A 22,763-nucleotide genomic window follows, 5' to 3' on the forward strand; every position below is an offset into this window, starting at 1 on the left:
AACAAACTTTGCCAAATTTGGTGCAGTGGTTGCCGAGAAAAACAAATTCGCCTTTTACATGTGTTTAGATAGGAGCACCAGAGCTAAAGCTTCCTCTTAAGAGGAAGCTTTAGCTCGGGCCCAACTCCCGACGCCGCCTGTTCAAATACATGTAAAACGCAAAAACACTTTTCTGACGTAACCCCTCTACTGATTTTAATGAAATCTGTTGCATTTGAGAGGGAAAGGTAAATTATAGTGACTTTTGAAAGCAGAATTTTGATTTAGGGCGTAAATTTTATGAAAAAGATCTTCAAAAATTCGAAATTTCGAAAAATATAGAAGCACGAAGTTTACAGAATAATAACTCTGCATCAAAAACAGATATCGCGGTTTTGTAAACGGCATCCATTAGATAATTCAAAGCGGACAAATTCGATATGTCAATTTATATCTTATCTGAATTTGTTATGTTGTGTACAAGGGTTCTGCAAAAGCTGTATTTCCATATTACTACATTTTTTTAGATTCATGTGTAACATATCAATTTTGTCCGCTTTAGATGTACTATAAGATGCAATTCACAGAATTGTGATATCATTTTTTCTTGCTGATTAGAGAGTTGTAAACTTGACAGTTTTGTTTTCTGAAAATTTTCTATTTTTGCCAATTTTTAATAAAAAATTGACAATCTAAATCAAATATTGGAAACCAACAGTCACTAGATTTTAAGTTTTTCTTTTAAATGAAACAAACCTCGTCAACTTTGGTGCAGTGTTTGCAGAGAAAAACAAATTCCCCTTTTACATGTATTTAGATAGGAGCACCCGAGCTAAAGCTTCCTCTTAAGTGCAACCAAAGAGGAGACCGATGTGCATCTGTTGAGGTGCATGTGTGGGAAAAAGGGAAAAAAAACCTAATTTTTTTCCAAAAATACTATTAAGGCCCAAGTTTAAAGGCGTGGCTTTTACACGAGAATATATAGTGCCATTTTTGTATGAAAACTGCGTGAATGTCTACGGCCTACCAAAGGACTGTGACAAGTGACTGCACAGTTTTGCAAGCAAGTTGGTTAAATCACCAAGCCTAAATGCACCTCAAATTACTAAGTGGAGCTGGTCACCCTAGTTTAAGTAGAATTCTGTTTGGTCGTATTTATACTATCACAAAATGTGTCAGAATAGCAAGCAAACAATGAATACTTGAAAGTTGGTTTCTGTCTACATCTTAAAAACATTTTACACCCTTTGTGGTGTATCTTCGTCCCACAACAATAATTTTCTTCTGTCTTGTTTGTTTCCTTCCTTGAAAACTCTGTGCTCACTACTTTCTCTATGTCACACTGATAACACACATGCTGTTTGTGACGTGGAAGTACCGACCATGCAGCATTAAAGAAAGGAAAGGCACGTAAGATATATGGCGATTATTGTTGTATGACATAGGTACACCCCAAAGGGCGTAAACTGTCTTGCAAGTGTAAAGCCCAGACCACACATACGCTTGCAGACGCACGCAAGCCCGCGTCTACACGCCTTGAACTTGCCGCGCCTCATGTGGAATGGCGGTTTGCATACACCATAGATGCATGCCAGCGCATTGCCACGCATAGGTATTTGGCAGACATCTTTTTGTACTTTTTTATTGACAGTGTTTCAAAATGCTTCAGTATCTATAAATGTAATTATATTTTTTGTAGTTGTTAGATCAGCACAAAAAAGGAAACAAGAAGTGCTTTCTAACACGATATAAATCTGCCTCACTGAGAGTCGATTATACCTAGCCGTAGCTGTGTAGCTGTGGGAGCCGAGGTGAGGCGTGGTGAGGCAGCACGTGCACGTGATAAGAGAGAAACTGTTCACCAGGATCGCACTGCGTTTCGATCCGTGCGAGCTGTGCCGCACCATCCGCGCATGTGTGGCCATGCGGACGTGAGGTTGTGTGCGTCTGCAAGCGTACGTGGAGTCTGGGCTTTATATGCTATGCCCCCTATTATTTATTTGCTATATTTTTTTTATGTCCTCACTAGGGCAACTTCTCAGCATGTGCTCGAGATAAAGACTGCTTCAAGTTTCGCTGCAACACAGAGAAAATGGTACAAGTGACAATTCAACAGACAGCTGTCACCCCAGAGCTTGGCATCGAAAGGTTTGTTATCTTGAAGCATTTTAAGCACTTATGCATGCTGCTACAGCTGGCTGTTTACATCATTAGTGAGAGACAATGGGAAGTCTTACAGAATGGTCTTAGTATGACTTCGATGCTGCTGGTGTTGTCATTTAGTGGTGCTAAAGGGACTGGCTGCTTACGAGAACTGGCAATAAGATTACGCAAAATAAAATATATGATTCTGTAGTGACAGATTTGGGCATGAGAACAGTGGGATAAGTTAATTCTGTACACTATGTATGATGCAGTGAATATGTAGAAACAAAATGCAAATTACTTTTTGGCAGCACGCTGACAGCTCACAGGTTGGCCAAATAGCTCATGAAACCTCGTCTCAACGGTCATGAGCTTATCCTCTTCATTTTCATATGAGACCCTTGCAAATCTCTCTAGGTAGAATATGGCATTGGCAATCGTTAGGGCATGGTACCACCTGTTATACAGTAAAACCCTGTTGATACATATTTTAAGGGACATATATCCCTTAACGTTTTTCAGTTGTGTTTCAGTCAACAGCCCTCAGTTACATTAGTCCATCTTCTGCCCCTTCACATGCACTGGTTGTGCATCGACTTGAAACACCCTTAATTACTGGTGCTGCTGTCATTATGTGTGAGGCCAGGAAGTATACGTTTACTAATGTGGGAACAAATGTTGCTGAAGGAGAAAGATCACATTTGTGCCATCAGTGGGAGAAACAAAGTAAGGGTTACATAGAAAAGTGAAAATCAGAAATAGATACTGAAACAGAGTTGATAAATAGACAAATAAAGCAGTCCACATAGACATTGTGAAAGCAGCTTTTATTTCAATGTCAATTTTGGAATTTTTTTCTTTCACGGCAGGTGCTTTGGCATGTTGGTTTGCCCTGGACGGCATGTGAAGCACAGTGATATGCAACTTATTGGAATGGTGAGTACTGGTGCATTTGGGCTTATTCACGGTAGTGCTGTCCCATTTATTCAGACTTGAATAATTTGTCCTTTTCAGCATAATGTGTTCATTAACTGTGGCCAAAGTTAGCACTGAAATGGAGATGGACCTACAAAGCTTATGCCATTTGGATGCTGAACAGCAGTTCTAAAAACTTGTCTAGAAGTACATACTGCTCTTATGCAAACTGCTTTTGTCTCTCTTTTTTTTTTCTGTTATGGATGTTAAGGGACCCCTCACCAGGCCACATAGCAAATTTTGGTTGTTCACTGGAAGTTGTTATGTGCCCTCTTGGGAGCATTCTACCACACTTTTTTTTTTCAGATTAGTTCATTAATAGCTGAGGTAGAAACATTTCAGTACTGTGCACCCATGAGTTCAGGAGACGAGCGTCACCGCCAACAAGGACACTCTCTACACTTGCTCCGTCTAGCCTCTGCAAGTGAAACCAGATCTGGAGGATTGCATGACGCATACCTCACGGGCCCCGCCTTCCCTTTTTTTTAAATCTCTCTCTCTCTCTCTCTCTTTTTTTTTTTGCTGTGTGATGCACTTCGGCTGACAGTTATGCACGCGAGCTGTTGCGTTTGTCTCGTTTCGCACAGCACACGATTTTGCGCGCTGTGCACGAGAACACCTCACTAGCGGTATAAGTCAGTGCTACACGAATACTGAAGCAGACACAAGCAGATCACAGAGCATGATTGCGCGTAGCTCTCAGCGCGCGACTGCATGACGTAGGAACAAGCAGACGAAATGGAAGTACATCTCTTTCTCACCCAGACCAAAATGTTGCCTTGAATGCCGTATTTACTCGCATAATGAATTCACTTTTATTTCCGAAAAATATGTGCAAAGTTGGGGGGGGGGTGTTCATTATGCAGGGTAAAATTTTGAGCAATTTCTTTTTCCATGGTCACCTCTAAAAAAGTTAGTTTTGCAGAAGATGCGAACCATCAATTGCGATAGCAAATGTGTAGACAGCTACATGAAGTAAGGATAGTAGTTTTATCAGCCGTATAAACTTGCAAACATTAGCTCCAACGCAAACTGAGTGGCAAGAACGCAGGACACACAAAGGTTTGAGCCGCCATCGACTCAGCTCCCGACGCAGATCGCTTTGAAGATAGGATGCACTGTGCAGCCCCCCTTCCCCCCCTCCCTCTCCTCCCTCCGGCGCCATGCACGCGATGGAAGACGGCATGTTTCCTTTCCGCTTTCCTCCGTTGTACACGGCAGATTGAGCCACAATCATTGGTTTCCCTCACGCGCTTTCACTCACACCTACACCATGCGGTGCTCAGTGATGATGACGACGATAGCAAAAATGCCTGGAGCGTCCATATAGTAATTGCTATCGCAATAAAAGTAAGAGACACGGTATGATTCGGTGTCCAACAAGGCATCGAACACAGTCGCACCCGTCTCCTACTTCATGGCAGCAAGTTCAGGGTGCGATCATTATGCGAGAAAAACAAAAACATATTTCTTGGGGCTGCGCTCATTGCTTGAGTGCATCCATTATGCGTGTAAATACGATAATTCTCTAAGTGTCACATTTCACTATGAGTGACATCACAGCATATACATGTACATAGGCACACTTGCTAATGTACGTCATCCCCCTGTCTTGCCAAGTGCGTTTTCTTGTGTTGTAGAGGGGATTAAGAAACGGCCGATCCAATTCTTTTGTGGCAACACACATGTTGCGCGGTGATTTTTCTTTTTAGGGGTATAAAGAAAACTGCCAAATATGAAATAATACCACGTGGGAGCGTGGCACCCTTGAGGCGAAGGGCAGACAGCGTTTAGTTTGAAATTTCAGCTCTTTCCGCAGCATGTTCCGATGTAATAATTAGCAATCATGATCGTGAGCGTGCATTGTATGTACTGTGTGTGTCAACTCAAAATGGCCAGACCTGGTGAGGGCCCCTTTAATGTTAAGCATTGCAGTGCTGTACAGTGAAAAGAAAAAGCTTTTGTTTTCCAGTCTTCCCTTTACAAACATTTTTTTGGTTAACCTATTCTTCACCCCTCCCCTATTTTTTACTAATTTTGTTTTCTGATGGCTGTTTAGGTATCTATGGCGAAGTCCACCGTGGGTGCAGAACCAACAGCCTACCAAATCACAGGCAGATGGAATCCCCAGGAGTCAGCTTTTGAACTGCTTAACACGGAGACATCACGAGGTAGCTACAATTTTCAGCATTGAATTTAAGTAAGGAGCACAGTGTTCCCACACTGTCCTTCTTTTACTAGAGCATCCTCCTGAGCCCCCCACCCTACCCCCCATTTTTAAAGCGAAGCTTTCGTTGCCTTTTCCTTCGACTTTCCCACTGCTGCTGCTGCTGTGGCTACTGCTGTCCGGCACACCGCTTCGGGGGGTGGTTCAGAGCGTGTATATACATGGAAGGAGCGTGGCAGAGAAGGAAAGAGACACAAGGAACTCGTTTGGACGGCACTGCGTCAAATGTGCACAATGCCCTCTGGATCTCCCGGGTCGTCGCCACATTAGCCTCTTGACAGCTGTAATTATCCGTGACTCCCCGCAAGTGCTTACCTTTCTACCAACGTGCAAGTCCAGAGGGAAGCTAGATAGAATGGAAGGGACAAGAGGGGAGAGGAGGCAGAGAATGGGTAGAACCGATGCAGTTGCGAAACGAGTGAATAATAGCCTTGCCACCCTTTGCTCACACTTCCCATACAAATACAAGATTTGGGTGAGGGGGGGGGGGGGATGCAAGGAAAAGGTGACGTGAGAAGGCAAGGAAACGCTGGATAAACTTAAGTTCAAGGTACGGTACAGTGTGTTTCTGCTATTTCTGAAAAATAAAACCATGCAAATATGTCTTGTGCACAACTTATGCAGGGCGTGCAGAAGCAGAGCCGTATTAACTGAAGTGCACCGCGAGGTCTAGGCGACACAACTGAAGTGGTCGCACTTCAAATCAACACTTCTGTGCCTGCCACTATAGCTTTGCGGATATGGTATTGCTCGAGGTCACTGATTTGACTGAGACCAGCCGCATTTCGACGGGAGCGAAATAAAAAACGCTCGTGCACTTTGACTTAGGGACACATTAAAGAACACCAAGGAGCCAAAATAATCCGGAGTGCACCACTATGGCCTGCCTCATAATCCGATTGTGCTTTTGGCACGTGCAGCCCCATAATCAAATTCAAGTTCAATGCTTCTGCCACGATGCGATGTGCCATTTGAGGCAATGGCAATGCTCAACCCTCTCAGAGGTTATGAAATAATGCACACAACAACGCCTCAAGCAAACACCTCTCCCTTTGTGTTTTTTTGTACTACGCAGACAAGCAGCAATGGTGCACGCGAGGTAACGTTTAACATCAACTCACCACTCTCGTGTTAGCCTAAACGTTGAAGAAATTAAGCTTTAGCCGTCAACATCACCGCAAATTATCGTCAATCAAAGCATCCAGCATGGAAAGCTTTGCTTACATCGATTCCCACAGTGTGTAGGATCTGCATAATTTTTTTGATCTTTCTTTCTTTTCTTCTACTGCTTATGGTAGACACTAGGGTGTACCTGACGGTGGCTGTGGATTTGGTGGTGACTGGTGTGCATGAGCCGGTTCGTTTTGTCTTTGAGACAAAAGCCAAGATCTACCCCCAGTCAGAGAAGTTCTGGTATTTTGGACGGAAACCATTCCACGAAGAGTTCTTTCTGCGACTGAGAGAAGTAAGAAACCTTGATCCTCTTTCCTGCTTTCTCTTTTACTTTACTGAGGGAGTTTTTCTTTTATTATAGGAGCTATTGAACGCCATCTAGTGGGATCATAACTGTTCCAAATAAAAGATTTCTAACATTTCATCATTTGGACCGAGGTACCGTAATATAATACAAACAACACATCCTGTTACTAAAACGTTATTTTAACCAATTAATGTCTGGGAGCACAGTTTAGTGTGAGTCAAGCCCAAATATATTGAATGGAATTGCCATATGTGTACTTGGATATAATACAGTAAAAGCTCGTTAATTCGAACCGCAAGGGGAAGCCGCTTCAGTTCGAATTAACGAAAGTTCGAACTAACGAAAGTGAAGGAGGGCAACAGTACACTGCGATTTGGAAGCAGTAGGGCATGTCAGAAATTTGGCGTGTGCCGCGGGCACACGCCATCTTCAAGTCGAAGCTCTGGGTCCGACTGTGCCACACCACCAATGTCTACCGAAACGAACGTTAGCCGAGGCTTAACACCATCACAATGAATCGCGACGGCCGATACCTCCTAAGCTGAAAACAGAAGTGCACAACCGATAAAGACTGCCGAGACAAAGACGCTGAACATGTGAAGGTGGCAAAGGCCCTGATTCGTTGGTTCTTGATTGCAAGCGCAGCTGCGACGTACTTGATTCGCTGTGTTTTGGAGCTTGCCGTGCCATCTCTACACAACATTAGCAGCTGTACAACTTTTGCGAAGCCTCCGAGATTCGCAACGGGTAAGAAGTCTCGGAGGTTACGTAGAACGGAGAGGCGGCAGCCGCCGCTGCCTTCTGGCTGACCCCGCGTCGGTTAGATTTTTGTCCGATTTCGCCTTCTCTCGCCGTTCTCTCCGTTTCGGAGGCAATACAGCCTTGTGTGTAAGCAGTAGGCGCGTTTCTCTGGCCGTGTGCCAGGCGGGCGTAGTTCGAATTATCCGTGAGGGAACCTTCTCGCGTTCGAATTAACGGACTTTTTTATACATAGACTTCTATGGAGCTTGGCCGGACCAAATCGTACAGTTCGAATTATCCATAAATTCGAATTATTGAAGTTCGAATTAACGAGCTTTCACTGTATCAGAATTCTCTTGAGTGTATGAAGACCAGTGCTGTGTACTGTACTGTAAGCACAATACAGACTGCTCATAATTATAACACAAGTCACCAGAGTCATGAATATCCGCATTTATAAGTGGTACCGCACTATAATTAAAACAATTTTCAGAGCTTACACATATGTGCAGAACATGTAGACCAAGCAACTGCATGTATCTGACAATTGAAGTATGCGATCAGGATGTTCTCATTCTTCTAATTTTGCAAATGTTGAAAGTTTAATACCCAACGACTGACCTTTACAGATGGTACTTGCATGAAGCAGACAAAAATAACACTGAAAGAAAAATATGCAAAAGAAGAAAGTGTTTACTTTACGCACATAAACTGAAAAGCTGAAGAGCAACAATACACACCACACATTCACGGTGGAGTTCTGCATAGAGTGCACAGACCTTGTCAGCACTATGCGCATAAAACCGCAGTTAATATATTTCACATTACCCTATGCAATTTTGATGGGACACTGTAAAATTTTGCTTACTTGTAGTATGATCAGGCTTATTCTCAATTGTATGTTTCATGCTTCAGGCTTCCATACATGCATGCATGTGCGCTTCTGTGCTCATGTGGGCACTTGTGTGGTCTTGTGGGCATGAAACCATGAAACTAGGGGTGTGCTAATATTCGAAAATTTTGAAAATATATATTTCTAATATTCGTATTCGATTTGAAAAGTAGGTATTAAAAACATCCGATATTCGATTGGATTCGAATATTCAAAACAAATCGAATATATTGCTGGCCGTGCAGGAGCAAACATGGTTCTTAGCGTTTATTTTTATCTAATCTAAGGAAGTGTGTTTAATCTTGTGCTGAATATTGCGCTAATTTGATGCTGCTGATGAAATTTTGCCTGTAAAACATGCTTAGCCACTGAACGTCCAAGCTGTAGTGTTGTGTTTTGTTACATTCAATCCACGGTGGCGCCACTAGCACCACTGACGTTAACGCTGCTTAGCCATCTAGCAGAGGGCGCCACTGAAGTGGTTCCAGGCATTTGTGTGTATATATCATGTCAATAAACAGCGCAGGGGCACTTCGTTTGTTGCCGGCCCAGCCGAAGGTTGCATCATTCCTCTCGTCTCGACATGGTGTCTGAAGTTGGATCTGCTTCAAATTGACGACGATGTCTCGGGACGACGACACCAAGGACAGTGAGCCACTTGCGGCTGCTGGCTAGGGAGTCATGGTAATCGCTGTGCCCCACTTGCAATCGCCCCCTCAATTCGACTTCGAGAACTCGACGGCTTGGCAAAGATGGCATCAACAGTTCGAGGACTACAGTTTCATTACAGGTCTTCACGCAGCGGGCGACGAAGTTCGCATCAGAACGCTGCTGTACTGCATGGGAACCAGGTCACGGGACACTCTATGCTCGTTGCAAGTACAGGACGAAGATTACACAAGATGCAGTGTCATCGTCGGTAAGCTCTATGGGTATTTTTTAACCCCACCAACGATATGTATGAGAGCGCAAGGTTCCACCGACGCGTTCAACAGGCAGGCGAGACTGCTGATGCGTTCTTCACGGCCCTAGAAAATATGAAGCGCTGCAACTACGCTTCACGTGTCATAGAAGAGCCATTGATCCGCAATCGTTTTATTGTTGGCCTTCGTGACACGAAGTTATCGGATAAGCTTTGCCGCAATCCGAACTTTCACGAGATGAAGCGCTCATGTGTGTTCGTCAGGCAGAAGACGCAGGAAAGGAAAGAGCAAATCTTTCGGCACGCTCGCCAGCAGTGCTGGGTCATCTTAGGAACGTTTGGCTGACCCTTAATAAGTCAAAATGCAAATTCGGTGTTGCAAGCGTCAAGTTCCTTGGGGTAGTTATTAGTGGCAGTGGTATTTCGCCGGACCCAGACAAGCTTGCCACTGTCAGGCGCATGGAACCTCCGGTCGATGTCGGTGATGTCCGCAGATCATTGGGCATGGCCAACCACATGGGAGAGTTCTTACCACACTTTTCAGAGGTGACGGCAACCATTTGTGGATTGCTCAACAAGAAAAGCGACTGCGGCCTGGGGACCAGCCCAGCAGGATGCGTTCCAGAAGTTCCAGATGTCGTCCAATACCTGCATGGCGAACTACCACCCACTGCTTCTGACCATCATATCCGTAGATTCTAGTTCGTTTGGCTTGGGTGCCGTTTTGCTACAAGCCCAACCGAGTGAGGAGCGTAGAGCTGTGGCCTACGCATCACTCTCCATCTCACCAACGGAACAAAGTTACAGCCAGACAGAAAAGGAAGGCTTGGCGGTTGCATGGGCAGTCAAGCGGTTTGACGAGTATGTCCATGGCCTATACTTGACTGTCAAGACTGACCGCTTTCCGCTCACATCACTGCTGGGTTCCATGGATGTCAATGCTTTACCACCAAGAATCCAAACCATTCGACTAAAGCTCATGAGGTACCAGTACAGGATTCTGTACGTTCCGGGGAAGTTGCTAGCAATGGCTGATACTCTTTCAAGAGCCCCTGTCACACCTGTATCCACCGCTGAGGAAAACCAAGTGGAGTTGTATGCAAGTGAGGTTGTCAGCAGCATTGAGCAAGACACACCAATCGGCTTTGAGGCAGTTGGTCCACACCAGCCGATGAATGGTGAGTGCGTCGCCCTTGTGAAATACTACAGACAAGGTTAGCCCCCATAGAGCAAGGTTCCATTGAACCTCTTGAAGTATTGGAAGTACCAACGGGAGCTGACGGTATGCAAGGAATTGCTTCTTAATTTAAAGGTAGGCGTCTTGTTATTCCGGAAGCTCTGCAGAGGAATGTTTTGGATGCAATCCATGAGGGTTATTAGGGCGGGAACCGGTGCAGGGCACGTGCTTGCGACTGTTTGGTGGCCTAACATAGGCAAACATATTGCGTCAATGGTTTAATCGTGTGAACGGTGCGTAACTACAAGAGTTCAGCGGGTTGAGCCTTTGCTACCGACACCGTCAATGGAGCGCCCATGGCAACAAGTGAGGGCAGATTTGTTCCACCTGGAGGGACAAAATTTTCTTCTGCTTGTGGACTACTATTCACACTATCCTGAAGTCATCATGCTACGGAACACTTCCAGTCAGGCGGTGATTTCGGCTATCAAGAGTGTCATGGCTCGATTCGGCATGCCGGAAGTGCTCCGAAGTGATAATGGACACTAGTTCTCGTCGAGTTTGCAAGTTTTGCGAAAAACTATGGGTTCAGTCATGTTACTAGCAGTCCCGGTTACCCGCAGTCAAACGATGCAGTAGAACGGGCAGTGCACACTGTGAAGGATCTCTTCCGCAATAGCAACGACTACTTCCTGGCACTGCTAGCATATTGCAACACACCAGGTGTCACGGGTTACAGCCCATCCCAGCTGCTCATGGGTCAGTGGTTACGAATACACGCACCCAGGGACCACGGCAAGCTGTCGCCAGAAATACCACCACCAGACGTCTTCTCCCAAAAAGATACCACCGCCAAGAAACGGCAAGCTCGGAACTTTAACTGTCGCCACGGGGTGCAAGAGCTTCGGGACCTTTCTTCAGGGGGCGAAGTGTGAGTAACGGATGCCAAGTGCCATGCCTAGGTGCTCAGCAGAGCCCAGCGGCCACGCTCATACATCGTGGAAACACCCGGGAGTGTAATGCAGCGAAACCGACGGCATCTGGTGCCTTTTACAACCGAGCAGCCCACTCTAGATTCAGGTGCATCATCCCCCGATAAACCAAACCTGCCATCTCCAACCTTATTTCCAAGCCCGGGGCCAAGCCAGGAGCAAGCATCACCCGGCAAGCATGAGAGGAGTGCCAGGCGGGACATGGCTGGCATCCCTGAAGAGGTTACAAGGTCTGGAAGGCGTGTGGTGCCACCCAAGAGGCTGAACTTGTAAATCTCGGAAAGGAAGATGTAGTGTTGTATTTTGTTAGATTCAATCCACGGTGACACCACTAACGCCACTAACACTAATGCTGCTTACCCATCTAACAGAGGGCGCCTCTGAAGTGGTTGCAGGCATTCATGTATATCATCATCATCATCATCATCATCATCATCATCATCATCGGCCTGGTTACGCCCACTGCAGGGCAAAGGCCTCTCCCATACTTTTACAACCACCCTGGTCGTGTACTAATTGTGGCCATGTTGTCCCTGCAAACTTCTTAATCTCATCCGCCCACCTAACTTTCTGCCGCCCCCTGCTACGCTTCCCTTCCCTCGGAATCCAGTCCGTAACCCTTCATGATCATCGGTTATCTTCCCTCCTCATTACATGTCCTGCCCATGCCCATTTTTTTTCTTGATTTCAACTAAGATGTCATTAACTCGCGTTGGTTCCCTCACCCAATCTGCTCTTTTCTTATCCCTTAACATTACACCTATCATTCTTCTTTCCATAGCTCGTTGCGTCGTCCTCAATTTAAGTAGAACCCTTTTCATAAGCCTCCAGGTTTCTGCCCCGTAGGTAAGTACTGGTAAGACACAGCTGTTATACGCTTTCCTCTTGAGGGATAATGGCAATCTGCTGTTCATAATCTGAGAATGCCTGCCAAACGCACCCCAGCCCATTCTTATTCTTCTGATTATTTCCGTCTCATTATCCGGATCTGCCGTCACTACCTGCCCTAAGTAGATGTATTCCCTTACCACTTCCAGTGCCTCGCTTCCTATTGTAAATTGCTCTTCTCTTCCGAGACTGTTAAACATTACATTAGTTTTCTGCAGATTAATTTTTTGACCCACTCTTCTGCTTTGCCTCTCCAGGTCAGTGAGCATGCATTGCAGTTGGTCCCCTGAGTTACTAAGCAAGGCAATATCATCAGCGAATCGCGAGTTACTAAGGTATTCTTCATTAACTCTTATCCCCAATTCTTCCCAATCCAGGTCTCTGAGTACCTCCTGTAAACACGCTGGGATTGGTATTGGAAAGATCGCATCTCCCTGCCTGACGCCTTTCTTTATTGGGATTTTGTTGCTTTCTTTATGGAGGACTACGGTGGCTGTGGAGCCGCTATAGATATCTTTCAGTATTTTTTACATACGGCTCGTCTACACCCCGATTCCTGATTGATGTATATATATATATCATGTCAATAAACAGCGCCGGGGCACTTCGTTCGTTGCCGGGGCACTTCGTTCGTTGCCGAGGCACTTCATTCGTTGCCGGGGCACTTCATTCGTTGCCGGGGCACTTCGTTCGTTGCCGGAGTACTTCGTTTGTTGCCGGGGCACTTCGTTTGTTACCGGGGCACTTCGTTCATTGTTGGCCCAGTCTCGACACGAGCTATGCAGGAAAGCCAGCCCCTTAGTAGCAAAAAGCAATGGCTTGCGAATCAACAACGAGGGTGCACTCTTTTGCAGGTTCCACCCCTCAATCCTGAGCTTATCACTTGACAGCAAATCCAATGATTCAATGAGTGACGACTGGTACAGGGTCAAATGCCTCCGAGTTTACAGGAAATCGATGCTGTATAGTAAGGCACAGGTTGGCGAGAACAGACAACTAGCGGAAATTATTGAATTTTCCAAAGCTATCATGAGCCAAATACGCAATTTTTTAGTGTAGCAACTTACTAGTTTATTTTTTTTTCTTTTGCCAATGACAATGTAATTGCAATGTTCCAACATTGTGAAATAAATGTTAAGTACTCCCGCCGTGGTTGCTTAGTGGCTGTGGTGTTGGGCTGCTAAGCACGAGGTTGCGGGATCGAGCCCCAGCTACGGCAGCTGCATTTAGATGGGGGTGAAATGCAAAAACACCCGTGTGCTTAGATTTGGGTGCATGTTAAAGAACCACAGGTGTTCCAAATTTCCGGAGTCCTCCACTATGGCGTGCATCATAATCAGATCGTGGTTTTGGCAAGTAAAACCCTCCAATTTTTAAATGTTAAATAAATGTTAACATGTTAAAATAAGCCAACTTGCTAATAAATGCATGTGCATATCATTATTTGATATTCAATTTGATATTCGTAGCAACGTATTTGTGTTCGATTTGTATTAGAAAATTTTTATATTAGCCCACCCCTACATTAAATCATAAACTCTGAATCATGTGCCTGAGCTGGTGGTGCAGGTTTAGAAAGGCCATGTTTATCCCTTCTTTTATATATGAAGGGAAGTAAAGTGCACTTGTTTTCAATGGGAATTGTTGCGTGGCAGGTGGATCCAGAGGAAGCTCGCCAAGGCCATCGCTGGGAAGTTCTCGGTGTAAGTAGTGGAAGCCAGATCCGTCGCAAAGCAGCCCTGTCCCTTGCCTTGGATCAACACAGTCCTGGCCAGGAGCCATCTCCTGAATCTGCAGCAGGAGACATAGATTCTGGTAAGTAATTTACCCAAATACGCTTTCTCTCCTTTATCTTGCTGAAGGCCTCATGGGCTGAACATATATATGCACATGTGTCTCCAGGGCTGTAAGTTCTCAAGGTGTATGAATTCTTGGTAATATTATATCGCTGTCATGGAGTAAGGGAGCCCTGCATGATTTCTTGAGCATGGTTGATCAACCTGTCTGATCACACTATTTTGCAGTCATAAACATAACAGCCAAATATTACCCCACGAAGCATGCCAAGTAACCCGCAGCATTATCAAAAAGCTTGCTTTCTCTTTTCTTGCAATTCTTTATAGTTCCATGGTCCCTCATATACACTGGGACATCTTGGTAAAATGGCTGATAATATGGAAATTCATGAATCATTTTGCCTTCATATGCAAGGCAAGTAAGCAACTTCATTGAAAAGTTGTGCAGGTCCCCTTCACAAGCGTGCACATTATACCGGTCGACAGTAGTCTAACTGCTGAACCACTGAGATGCAAGTATGTATAATGTGACTGGTCTCCTCTGTGGTGCAGATGTTGATGAGCCACTGTTGAGTGGCACAGGTGAAGTAAGCAAGGATTGCTCAGCCGGCGAGCTGGAGGGATGGGCCCAAGTGCTGAGTCGGTGGCGACAAGCAGGCCTGGAGGCAGGGCCTCCCAAGGCCTTGGCACCTCTTGTCCGGGCAGCAGGCATCCCAGAGGCGTTGCGAGGAGAGGTCTGGCAGCTGCTGGCAGGTGCCGCCCAGGATCCCCAGGCCGCTCAGGCCTACCGGCTGCTGCTGGCACGCGACTGCCCTTGCGAAGGTGTCATTCAGCGTGACCTGCACCGCACTTTTCCTGCACATGAATTCTTCCGTGATGCAGCTGGTCAAGATGCTCTCTACAAGATTTGCAAGGTACACACAACAGAAGCATATTCCATGCAAGCAGAGGTCACTTGTTGAATCTGGCTCTATTGATGGGTGGCTGCTAACCTTCACCCATTGGCTTTCAAAGGCAATGATTCATTAGTTTCAAATTCTATTTGTTGTCTCTCGTCCTTCTGTTTGAAGCAGTTGTTTAATGCAATGAAACATAGTTTACTCATCACTTGTTTATCGGAAAACTGGGGAAATTCTGTACACTTGGAATGACTTTGGCAAATATTTATAGAGATGTATTGGGTTAGACATTCACTAATTTGACACCAATTTAACGCACATCAGTTAATTAGAGATTAGAACGCACACTGCATGTGCCATGCACGGTGTTTCGGTGATAAGGAGAGCATGGGAAACATACAAACATGCATTCATATTGTGGTTGGCAGGATTGTGACCTTGCCAAATCATCATTATCATCATCAGCCTGTTTTATGTCCACTGCAGGACGAAGGCCTCTCCCTGCGGTCTCCAATTACCCCTGTCCTGCACCAACCAATTCCAACTAGCGCCTGAAAATTTCCTAATTTCATTGCCCCACCTAGTCTTCTGCCATCCTCGACTGTGCTTCCCTTCTCTTGGCACCCATTCTGCAACCCTAATGGTCCACTGGTTCTCTAACCTACGCATTACATGACCTGCCCACCTCCATATCTTTCACCTAATGTCAATTAGAATATCAGCTGTCCCCATTTAATCTCTGATCCACACTGCTCTCTTTCTGTCTCTTAATGTTATACCTAACATTCTCCATTCCATTGCTCTCTGCGCGGTCCTTAACTTGTTCTCAAGCTTCTTTGTCAGTCTCCAAGTTCCTGCCCCACATGTTAGCCCCAGTAAAATACACTGATTGTACACCTTTCTTTTCAATGATAATGGTAAGCTTCCACTCAAGATGTGACAATGCCTGCTGTATGCGCTCCGACCTATTTTTATTCTTCCGTAAATTTCCTTCTCATGATCAGGGTCCCCATTGAGTAATTGACCTAGGTAAACGTACTCTTCAAAGACTCTATAGGCTGGCTGGCGATCCTGAACTGGGCACAAATGAAATGAAATGAACTCTTGTTTGCTTGCCTGACTGTTCATCATTATCTTTGTCTTCAGCATATCTTCAACCTCGCTCTTACACTCTCTCTGTTAAGCTCCTCAATAATTTGTTGTAACTTGTCCCCAGTGTTGCTGAACAGGACAATGTCATCTACAAACCGAAGGTTGCTGAGATATTCGCCATTGATCCTCACTCCAAAGCCTTCCCAGTTTGATAGCTTGAATAACTTCTTCCAAGCACGTAGTGAGTATCGTTTGAGAGATTGTATCTCCTTGTCTGACCCCTGTCTTTATAAGTATCTTCATACTTGTGGAGAATTAGTCTGTAGATATTTTCGAAGATAGTTACATAAGAATCCTGTACTCCTTGTTTACGTAATGCCTCTATGACTGCTGGTATCTCTACTGAATCAAATGCCTTTTCGTAAGCTATGAAAGCCATATAGAGAGGCTGATTGCTCTCTGTGGATTTCGATTACCTGTTTGATGACATGGATGTGATCCATTGTAGAGTATCCCTTCCTGAAGCCAGCCTGTTCCCTTGGTTGACTAAAGTCCAGTGTTGCCCTTATTCTATTGGAAATTACCTCAGTGAATATTTTATATAATACGGAAGTAAACTAATGGGCCTATAATTTTTCTGTTCTTTAAGTCTCCTTTTTTGTGGATTAGTATAATGTTGGCATTCTTCCAGTTCTCTGGGACCCTTGAAGTCGGTAGGTAATTCGTATAAAGGGCTGCCAGTTTTCAAGCATTATGTCCTCCTTATGTCCTCCTTCTTTGATTAAATCGACTGTTACTCCATCTTCTTCTGCTGCTATTCCTCGTTTCATGTCTTGCAAAGGCCCTTCTGACCTCATCGCTAGTTATAGGAGTTTCTGTATGCTGCTCATTACTGTTTCGAATTGAGTTATCCTGAGTCCTCTGGGTACTGTACAGGTCAGTACAGAATTTTTCCGCTGCTTTTATTATAGCTTCGAGATTGCTGATGATATTACCTTGTTTATCTTTCAGTGCATACATCTTGGTTTGTCCTATGCCAAGTTTCCTTCTCACTAATTTCAGGCAGCATCCATTTTTTACAGCTTCTTCAGTTTTTCTCACTTTATAATTTCGAATGTCACTTATTTTTGCCTTTTTGATCAGTTTTGACAGTTCCGCGAATTCTCTTGAGCTGGACACTTTAATTCTTTGTCGTTTCTTTATTAGGTCCTTTGTTACTTCAGAGAGCTTACCAACTGGTTGCCTTAGTGCGTTACCTCCTACTTCCAATTTCTGCTTCTGAAACCAGTCTAGTTACTGTTTCATTCATTATCTGTATGTCCTCTTCATCCCTCAGTTCTAAGGCTGAATATTTCTTTGAAAGCACCAGCCTAAATTGGTCTGCTTTTTCCCTTACTGCGTCTAGCTGGGCCTGTTTCTTCATGACCAATTTCACCTTTTCTCCCTTCAAATTGACGTGAATCCTAGCCCGAACTAACCTATGATTACTGCACTTTACCCTACCTAACACTTCTACATCCTGCACTATGCTGGGATCGGCATAAAGTATGAAATCAGTTTCATTTCTTGTTTCACCATTAGGGCTTTTCCAGGTCTACTTTCTGTTGCTACGCTTCTCGAAAAAGGTGTCCATTATTCGAAGCTTATTCCTTTCTGCAAATTCTACCAGCATCTCTCCTCTAGCATTCCTAGAACCGACGCCATGATTGCCAATTTCTTGTTCAGCAGCCACCTCTTTCCCACTTTTGCATTGAAGTCGCGCATTACTACAGTATACTGAGTTTGCACTTTTCTCATCGCTAATTCAACATCTTCATAAAACTGGTTGACTTCCTCATCATCGTGACTGGATGTTGGAGCATAGGCTTGTACTACCTTTAATCTATACCTCTTATCAAGTTTGATTACGACTACAGCTACCCTCTCATTAATGCTGTAGAATTTGTCAATGTTGCCCGCTATGTCCTTGTGGATTAGAAATCCTGCTCCGTATTGCTTATCTAGGAGTCCTCTATACCAGAAAATGTGGCTGTTAGTCAAAACTGTATAAGTCTCATCAGTTCTTCTAACCTCATTAAGGCCAATGATATCCCAAACAATGCCTGATAGTTCCTCAGAGTCCTGCTAAGCTAGCTTCACTCAAGAGAGTTCGGGTGTTAAATGTTACCAGGGTCAGTTTCCATTGGCAGCTTGTCCAGGTCCAGAGATTCTGAGCATTTCACATCACAAGATTGCAGCAAACAAAATTGGCTTTAAGACGAACATTAGTAACTGCTCTTGCACATGGTAGCTTAACTCTTTTGTTACCATGCCTATTCAAATCGGTCACTGGTGATCGATGCTTTAGATTGCCGATTTCAACATGTTGGATCCATTTCTTATCCACTTAAAGCCATCCAGTAGTTAGTACAGGCACTGCATGTACAGAATCAGTTTAAATTTTCGTGCTCTGACGATTGTGGGATTTTTGACGGACCTTTTTGTGAACTAATGAGCGTATGTTGTAGCGAAAAGGGGCGTGGCGGTCACGTTCTGCCACCCTCGAGAAAAAAACATGCCACTCACGATTACGCCACACTAGCGTCAAAATTTTGTAGTAAAATGACTCCCAGGAAGTCACGAATTTAATTATATCACCAGTTTTGCCGTCCGACAGTACTGAGTAAAGATAATTAACCCAAAGTGATGCCACCTGTTCACAGGTGAGCTTTAGTTTGGAGTCTAAATCGTTTTATTCCGCTTAAGTGTATTTCTGAAAGTCCGCTGCTTGTCCAACATGTGGACCTGGCTTTTTCAACCAGTTTCCAAGAGTTTCAATGACGCTTCTCTCGTAAATCCAGGCAAGGGGCGCTGCCAGTGTCACTGCGCAGTTATCGAAAGTCACTCCCGTGGCGTCGTCCCGCACGGCTATGTCGCAAGTCGTGCTTGAAACTATGCTGCATCTGCACTTCAATTTAATGATAAGGACTTGAATTATGATTCCGAAGATGACAGCAAAGCAGATTCAAGCTCGCATGGCAACGATGGTTTGAGTCAACATGGGACATGCAGCTGTTCACCGGCGAGTTTCCTCTACGGCCTTGAGCGGTCTCCTTGTTTGTGCTTGCTTATCTGCCAATATTTTTGCACGGCCTCAGAGCTCTACTGGTTACCTTCATGGGGCATACTTCGCTTGGTTATGATGGGCTGCCATCGGCAGCAAGGAAACTTCCATTCACGCCAAGAAGGCCGCCCGTAGCACATCTCAGCCAAGCACTACGGATCAGCGCAAGACAGTTTACAATGGCATGGGATTTCTTTCTACTCTTCTTCTCTGCAGAAATGATAAAGACAATCTGCAAAAATGCAAACACATTAGGTTGGATGCATAATCTTCTAGTTGCCCAGCTATGCTGAGAGTGATCAGTCCTGGAAGAGGTGCATCACTCTAGATGAACCGGTGAAATACGTTCCTTGGACTTCTCATTGGACCAGCCTCAGAAGATGCTGAAAAGGCGGAACTGCAAAGTGTGCTACGAGAACCGCAAAGTTGAACAAAAACCAGACGTGTTGTGGGAAAAGAGCGGACTGCACCTATGCTTCACAAAATCCAGGAACTGCTTCACCAGATAGCATGAGCGATGAACTGGTCTTAGTTTCTTTTTTGTATCTGAAGAACGGCGGTGTACTGAGCATATATTTTTTCAGGCACTATTCCTGGATTATTTATCTTTGAGATGTATTTTCTGAATTTTCTTTGATACTAACGTTTTTGTAGATATCATGTTTTTTTTATTGTTGTTTTTATCAACTGGCACTGAAAATTTCACTTTCTACAATTTTTATGTTTTACCTAATAAACTTTTTGTTCAGCAACATATGTTTTTGGAAAGAGCATTTCTATATGCACAATATGCTATGCTGTAATGTGTGCTGGAATATTATTTTAGTGGTAAATAATTTTTTCAAGAGACCTATAAAAAACTACCATTTTCTCGCGGTAACGAAAGAGTTAATAATTCTGGCATGCATGCTCTCTTGGAGGATGCAGCACTCACAAGCTGTCCATGCTGGTAGCTGCATTGGTTAGTTCACTTACCTCTGCGTCTTGGGATTGAGCTACTTTGCTCATAAGCCGCTATACATGCCCACACTGAGATGTATGGGGTCCAACAATTACCAAAGACTTTTTGTGGCACGCACATCAGCGACGCACTCATGTTTTTGTTAATAAATCAGGGGCTGTATTTCGTAACGAACAACTTCATCTCGTTATGTTTTCCAGTAAGCTTTCCTTGGGTATTTAATTGTTTGAAAGCCCACTAAATCATTTTTTTTTGCCTGTTAGGTGCGAGTGAAAGTGTGCGAGGGTGAGAAAAAAAGATAGTGGCTTCACGCACGAGTGTCTCCTCCCCCTGCGAGCAAAGGGAAAGAGGGGGAGGAGAGTGAGCTCGCAGTAACGCCATCAAGCGCGCGCGCTGGGCGGGACAAGGGGGGGGGGGGGGGGATAAGTTGGCTCACGTCTCGACCATAGCTGTGCATGGCTTTAAGCGTGGCTCAGTTTATCAGCATCAGCATCAGCCTGGTTACGCTCACTGCAGGGCAAAGGCCTCTCCCATACTTCTCCAACAACCCCGGTCATGTACTAATTGTGGCCATCTTGTCCCTGCAAGCTTCTTAATGTCATCCGCCCACCTAAATTTCTGCCGCCCCCTGCTACGCTTCCCATCCCTTGGAATCCAGTCCGTAACCCTTAATGACCATCCGTTATCTTCCCTCCTCATTACATGTCCTGCCCATGCCCATTTCTTTTTCTTGATTTCAACTAAGATGTCATTAACTCGCGTTTGTTCCCTCACCCAATCTGCTCTTTTCTTACCCCATAATGTTACACCTATCATTCTTCTTTCCATAGCTCGTTGCGTCGTCCTCAATTCAAGTATGACCCTTTTCGTAAGCCTCCAGGCTTCTGCCCCGTAGGTGAGTACTGGTAAGACACGGCTATTATACACTTTTCTCTTGAGGGATAATGGCAACCTGCTGTTCATGATCGGAGAATGCCTGCCAAACGCACCCCAGCCCATTCTTATTCTTCTGATTATTTCCGTCTCATTATCCGGATCCGCCGTCACTACCTGCCCTAAGTATATGTATTCCCTTACCACTTCCAGTGCCTCGCTTCCTATTGTAAATTGCTGTTCTCTTCCGAGACTATTAAACATTACTTTAGTTTTCTGCAGATTAAATTTTTGACCCACTCTTCTGCTTTGCCTCTCTAGGTCAGTGAGCATGCATTGCAGTTGGTCTCCTGAGTTACTAAGCAAGGCAATATCATCAGCGAATCGCAAGTTACTAAGGTATTCTCCATTAACTTTTATCCCCAATTCTTCCCAATCCAGGTCTCTGAATACCTCCTGTAAACACGCTGTGAATAGCATTGGAGAGATCGTGTCTCCCTGTCTGACGCCTTTCTTTATTGGGATTTTCTTTCTTTCTTTATGGAGGACTATACGGTGGCTGTGGAGCCGCTATAGATATCTTTCAGTATATTTACATACGGCTCGTCTACACCCTGTTTCCATAATGCCTCCATGACTGCTGAGGTTTCGACTGAATCAAACGCTTTTTCGTAATCAATGAAAGCTATATATAAGGGTTGGTTATATTCCGCACATTTCTCTATCACCTGATTGATAGTGTGAATATGGTTTATTGTTGAGTAGCCTTTACGGAATCCTGCCTTGTCCTTTGGTTGACAGAAGTCTAAGGTGTTCCTGATTCTATTTGAGATTACCCTAGTAAATACTTTGTAGGCAACGGACAGTAAGCTGATCGGTCTATAATTTTTCAAGTCTTTGGCGTCCCCTTTCTTATGGATTAGGATTATGTTAGCGTTCTTCCATGATTCCGGTACGCTCGAGGTCATGAGGCATTGCGTATACAGGGTGGCCAGTTTCTCTAGAACAATCTATCCACCATCCTTCAACAAATCTGCTGTTACCTGATTCTCCCCAGCTGCCTTCCCCCTTTGCATATCTCCCAAGGCTTTCTTTACTTCTTCCGGCGTTACCTTTGGGATTTCGAATTCGTCTAGACTATTTTCTCTTCCATTATCGTTGTGGGTGCCACTAGTACTGTATTAATCTCTATAGAACTCCTCAGCCACTTGAACTATCTCATCCATATTAGTAATGATATTGCCGGCTTTGTCTCTTAACGCATACATCTGATTCTTGCCAATTCCTAGTTTCTTCTTCACTGTTTTTAGGCTTCCTCTGTTTCTGAGAGCATGTTCAAATCTATCCATGTTATACTTCCTTATGTCAGCTGTCTTACTTTTGTTGATTAACTTCGAAAGTTCTGCCAGTTCTATTCTAGCTGTAGGGTTAGATGCTTTCATACGTTGGCGTTTCTTGATCAGATCTTTCATCTCCTGCGATAGTTTGCTGGTATCCTGCCTAACGGAGTTACCACCGACTTCCATTGCACACTCCTTAATGATGCCCACAAGATTGTCGTTCATTGCTTCAACACTAAGGTCCTCTACCTGAGTTAAAGCCCAATACCTGTTCTGTAGCT

At 44.5% G+C, this 22,763-nt stretch overlaps 2 protein-coding genes across 5 annotated transcripts in view; both read left to right on the forward strand.

The window, feature by feature from the left end:
- Positions 1 to 22,763, forward strand: part of GAPcenA (GTPase activating protein and centrosome-associated) — a 127,671-nt gene that overhangs the window by 37,157 nt on the left and 67,751 nt on the right. For all 4 annotated transcript variants that reach the window (XM_070524831.1, XM_070524829.1, XM_070524823.1 and 1 more), the window contains 6 exons: positions 2,009 to 2,127; positions 2,994 to 3,060; positions 5,159 to 5,270; positions 6,625 to 6,791; positions 14,074 to 14,233; positions 14,767 to 15,128. In XM_070524831.1, the coding sequence (XP_070380932.1) occupies positions 2,009 to 2,127; positions 2,994 to 3,060; positions 5,159 to 5,270; positions 6,625 to 6,791; positions 14,074 to 14,233; positions 14,767 to 15,128 (987 nt within the window). The remainder of the gene's footprint in view (positions 1 to 2,008; positions 2,128 to 2,993; positions 3,061 to 5,158; positions 5,271 to 6,624; positions 6,792 to 14,073; positions 14,234 to 14,766; positions 15,129 to 22,763) is intronic.
- On the forward strand, positions 10,014 to 11,803 carry LOC139054916 (uncharacterized). Its single transcript, XM_070532657.1, has 3 exons — positions 10,014 to 10,539; positions 11,088 to 11,431; positions 11,501 to 11,803. The coding sequence occupies exons 1-3, from the start codon at positions 10,014 to 10,016 to the stop codon at positions 11,801 to 11,803; spliced, it is 1,173 nt and encodes a 390-aa protein (XP_070388758.1).

Source organism: Dermacentor albipictus, chromosome 1, assembly GCF_038994185.2.
Source record: "Dermacentor albipictus isolate Rhodes 1998 colony chromosome 1, USDA_Dalb.pri_finalv2, whole genome shotgun sequence".
Classification (NCBI taxonomy): Eukaryota; Metazoa; Arthropoda; class Arachnida; order Ixodida; family Ixodidae; genus Dermacentor; species Dermacentor albipictus.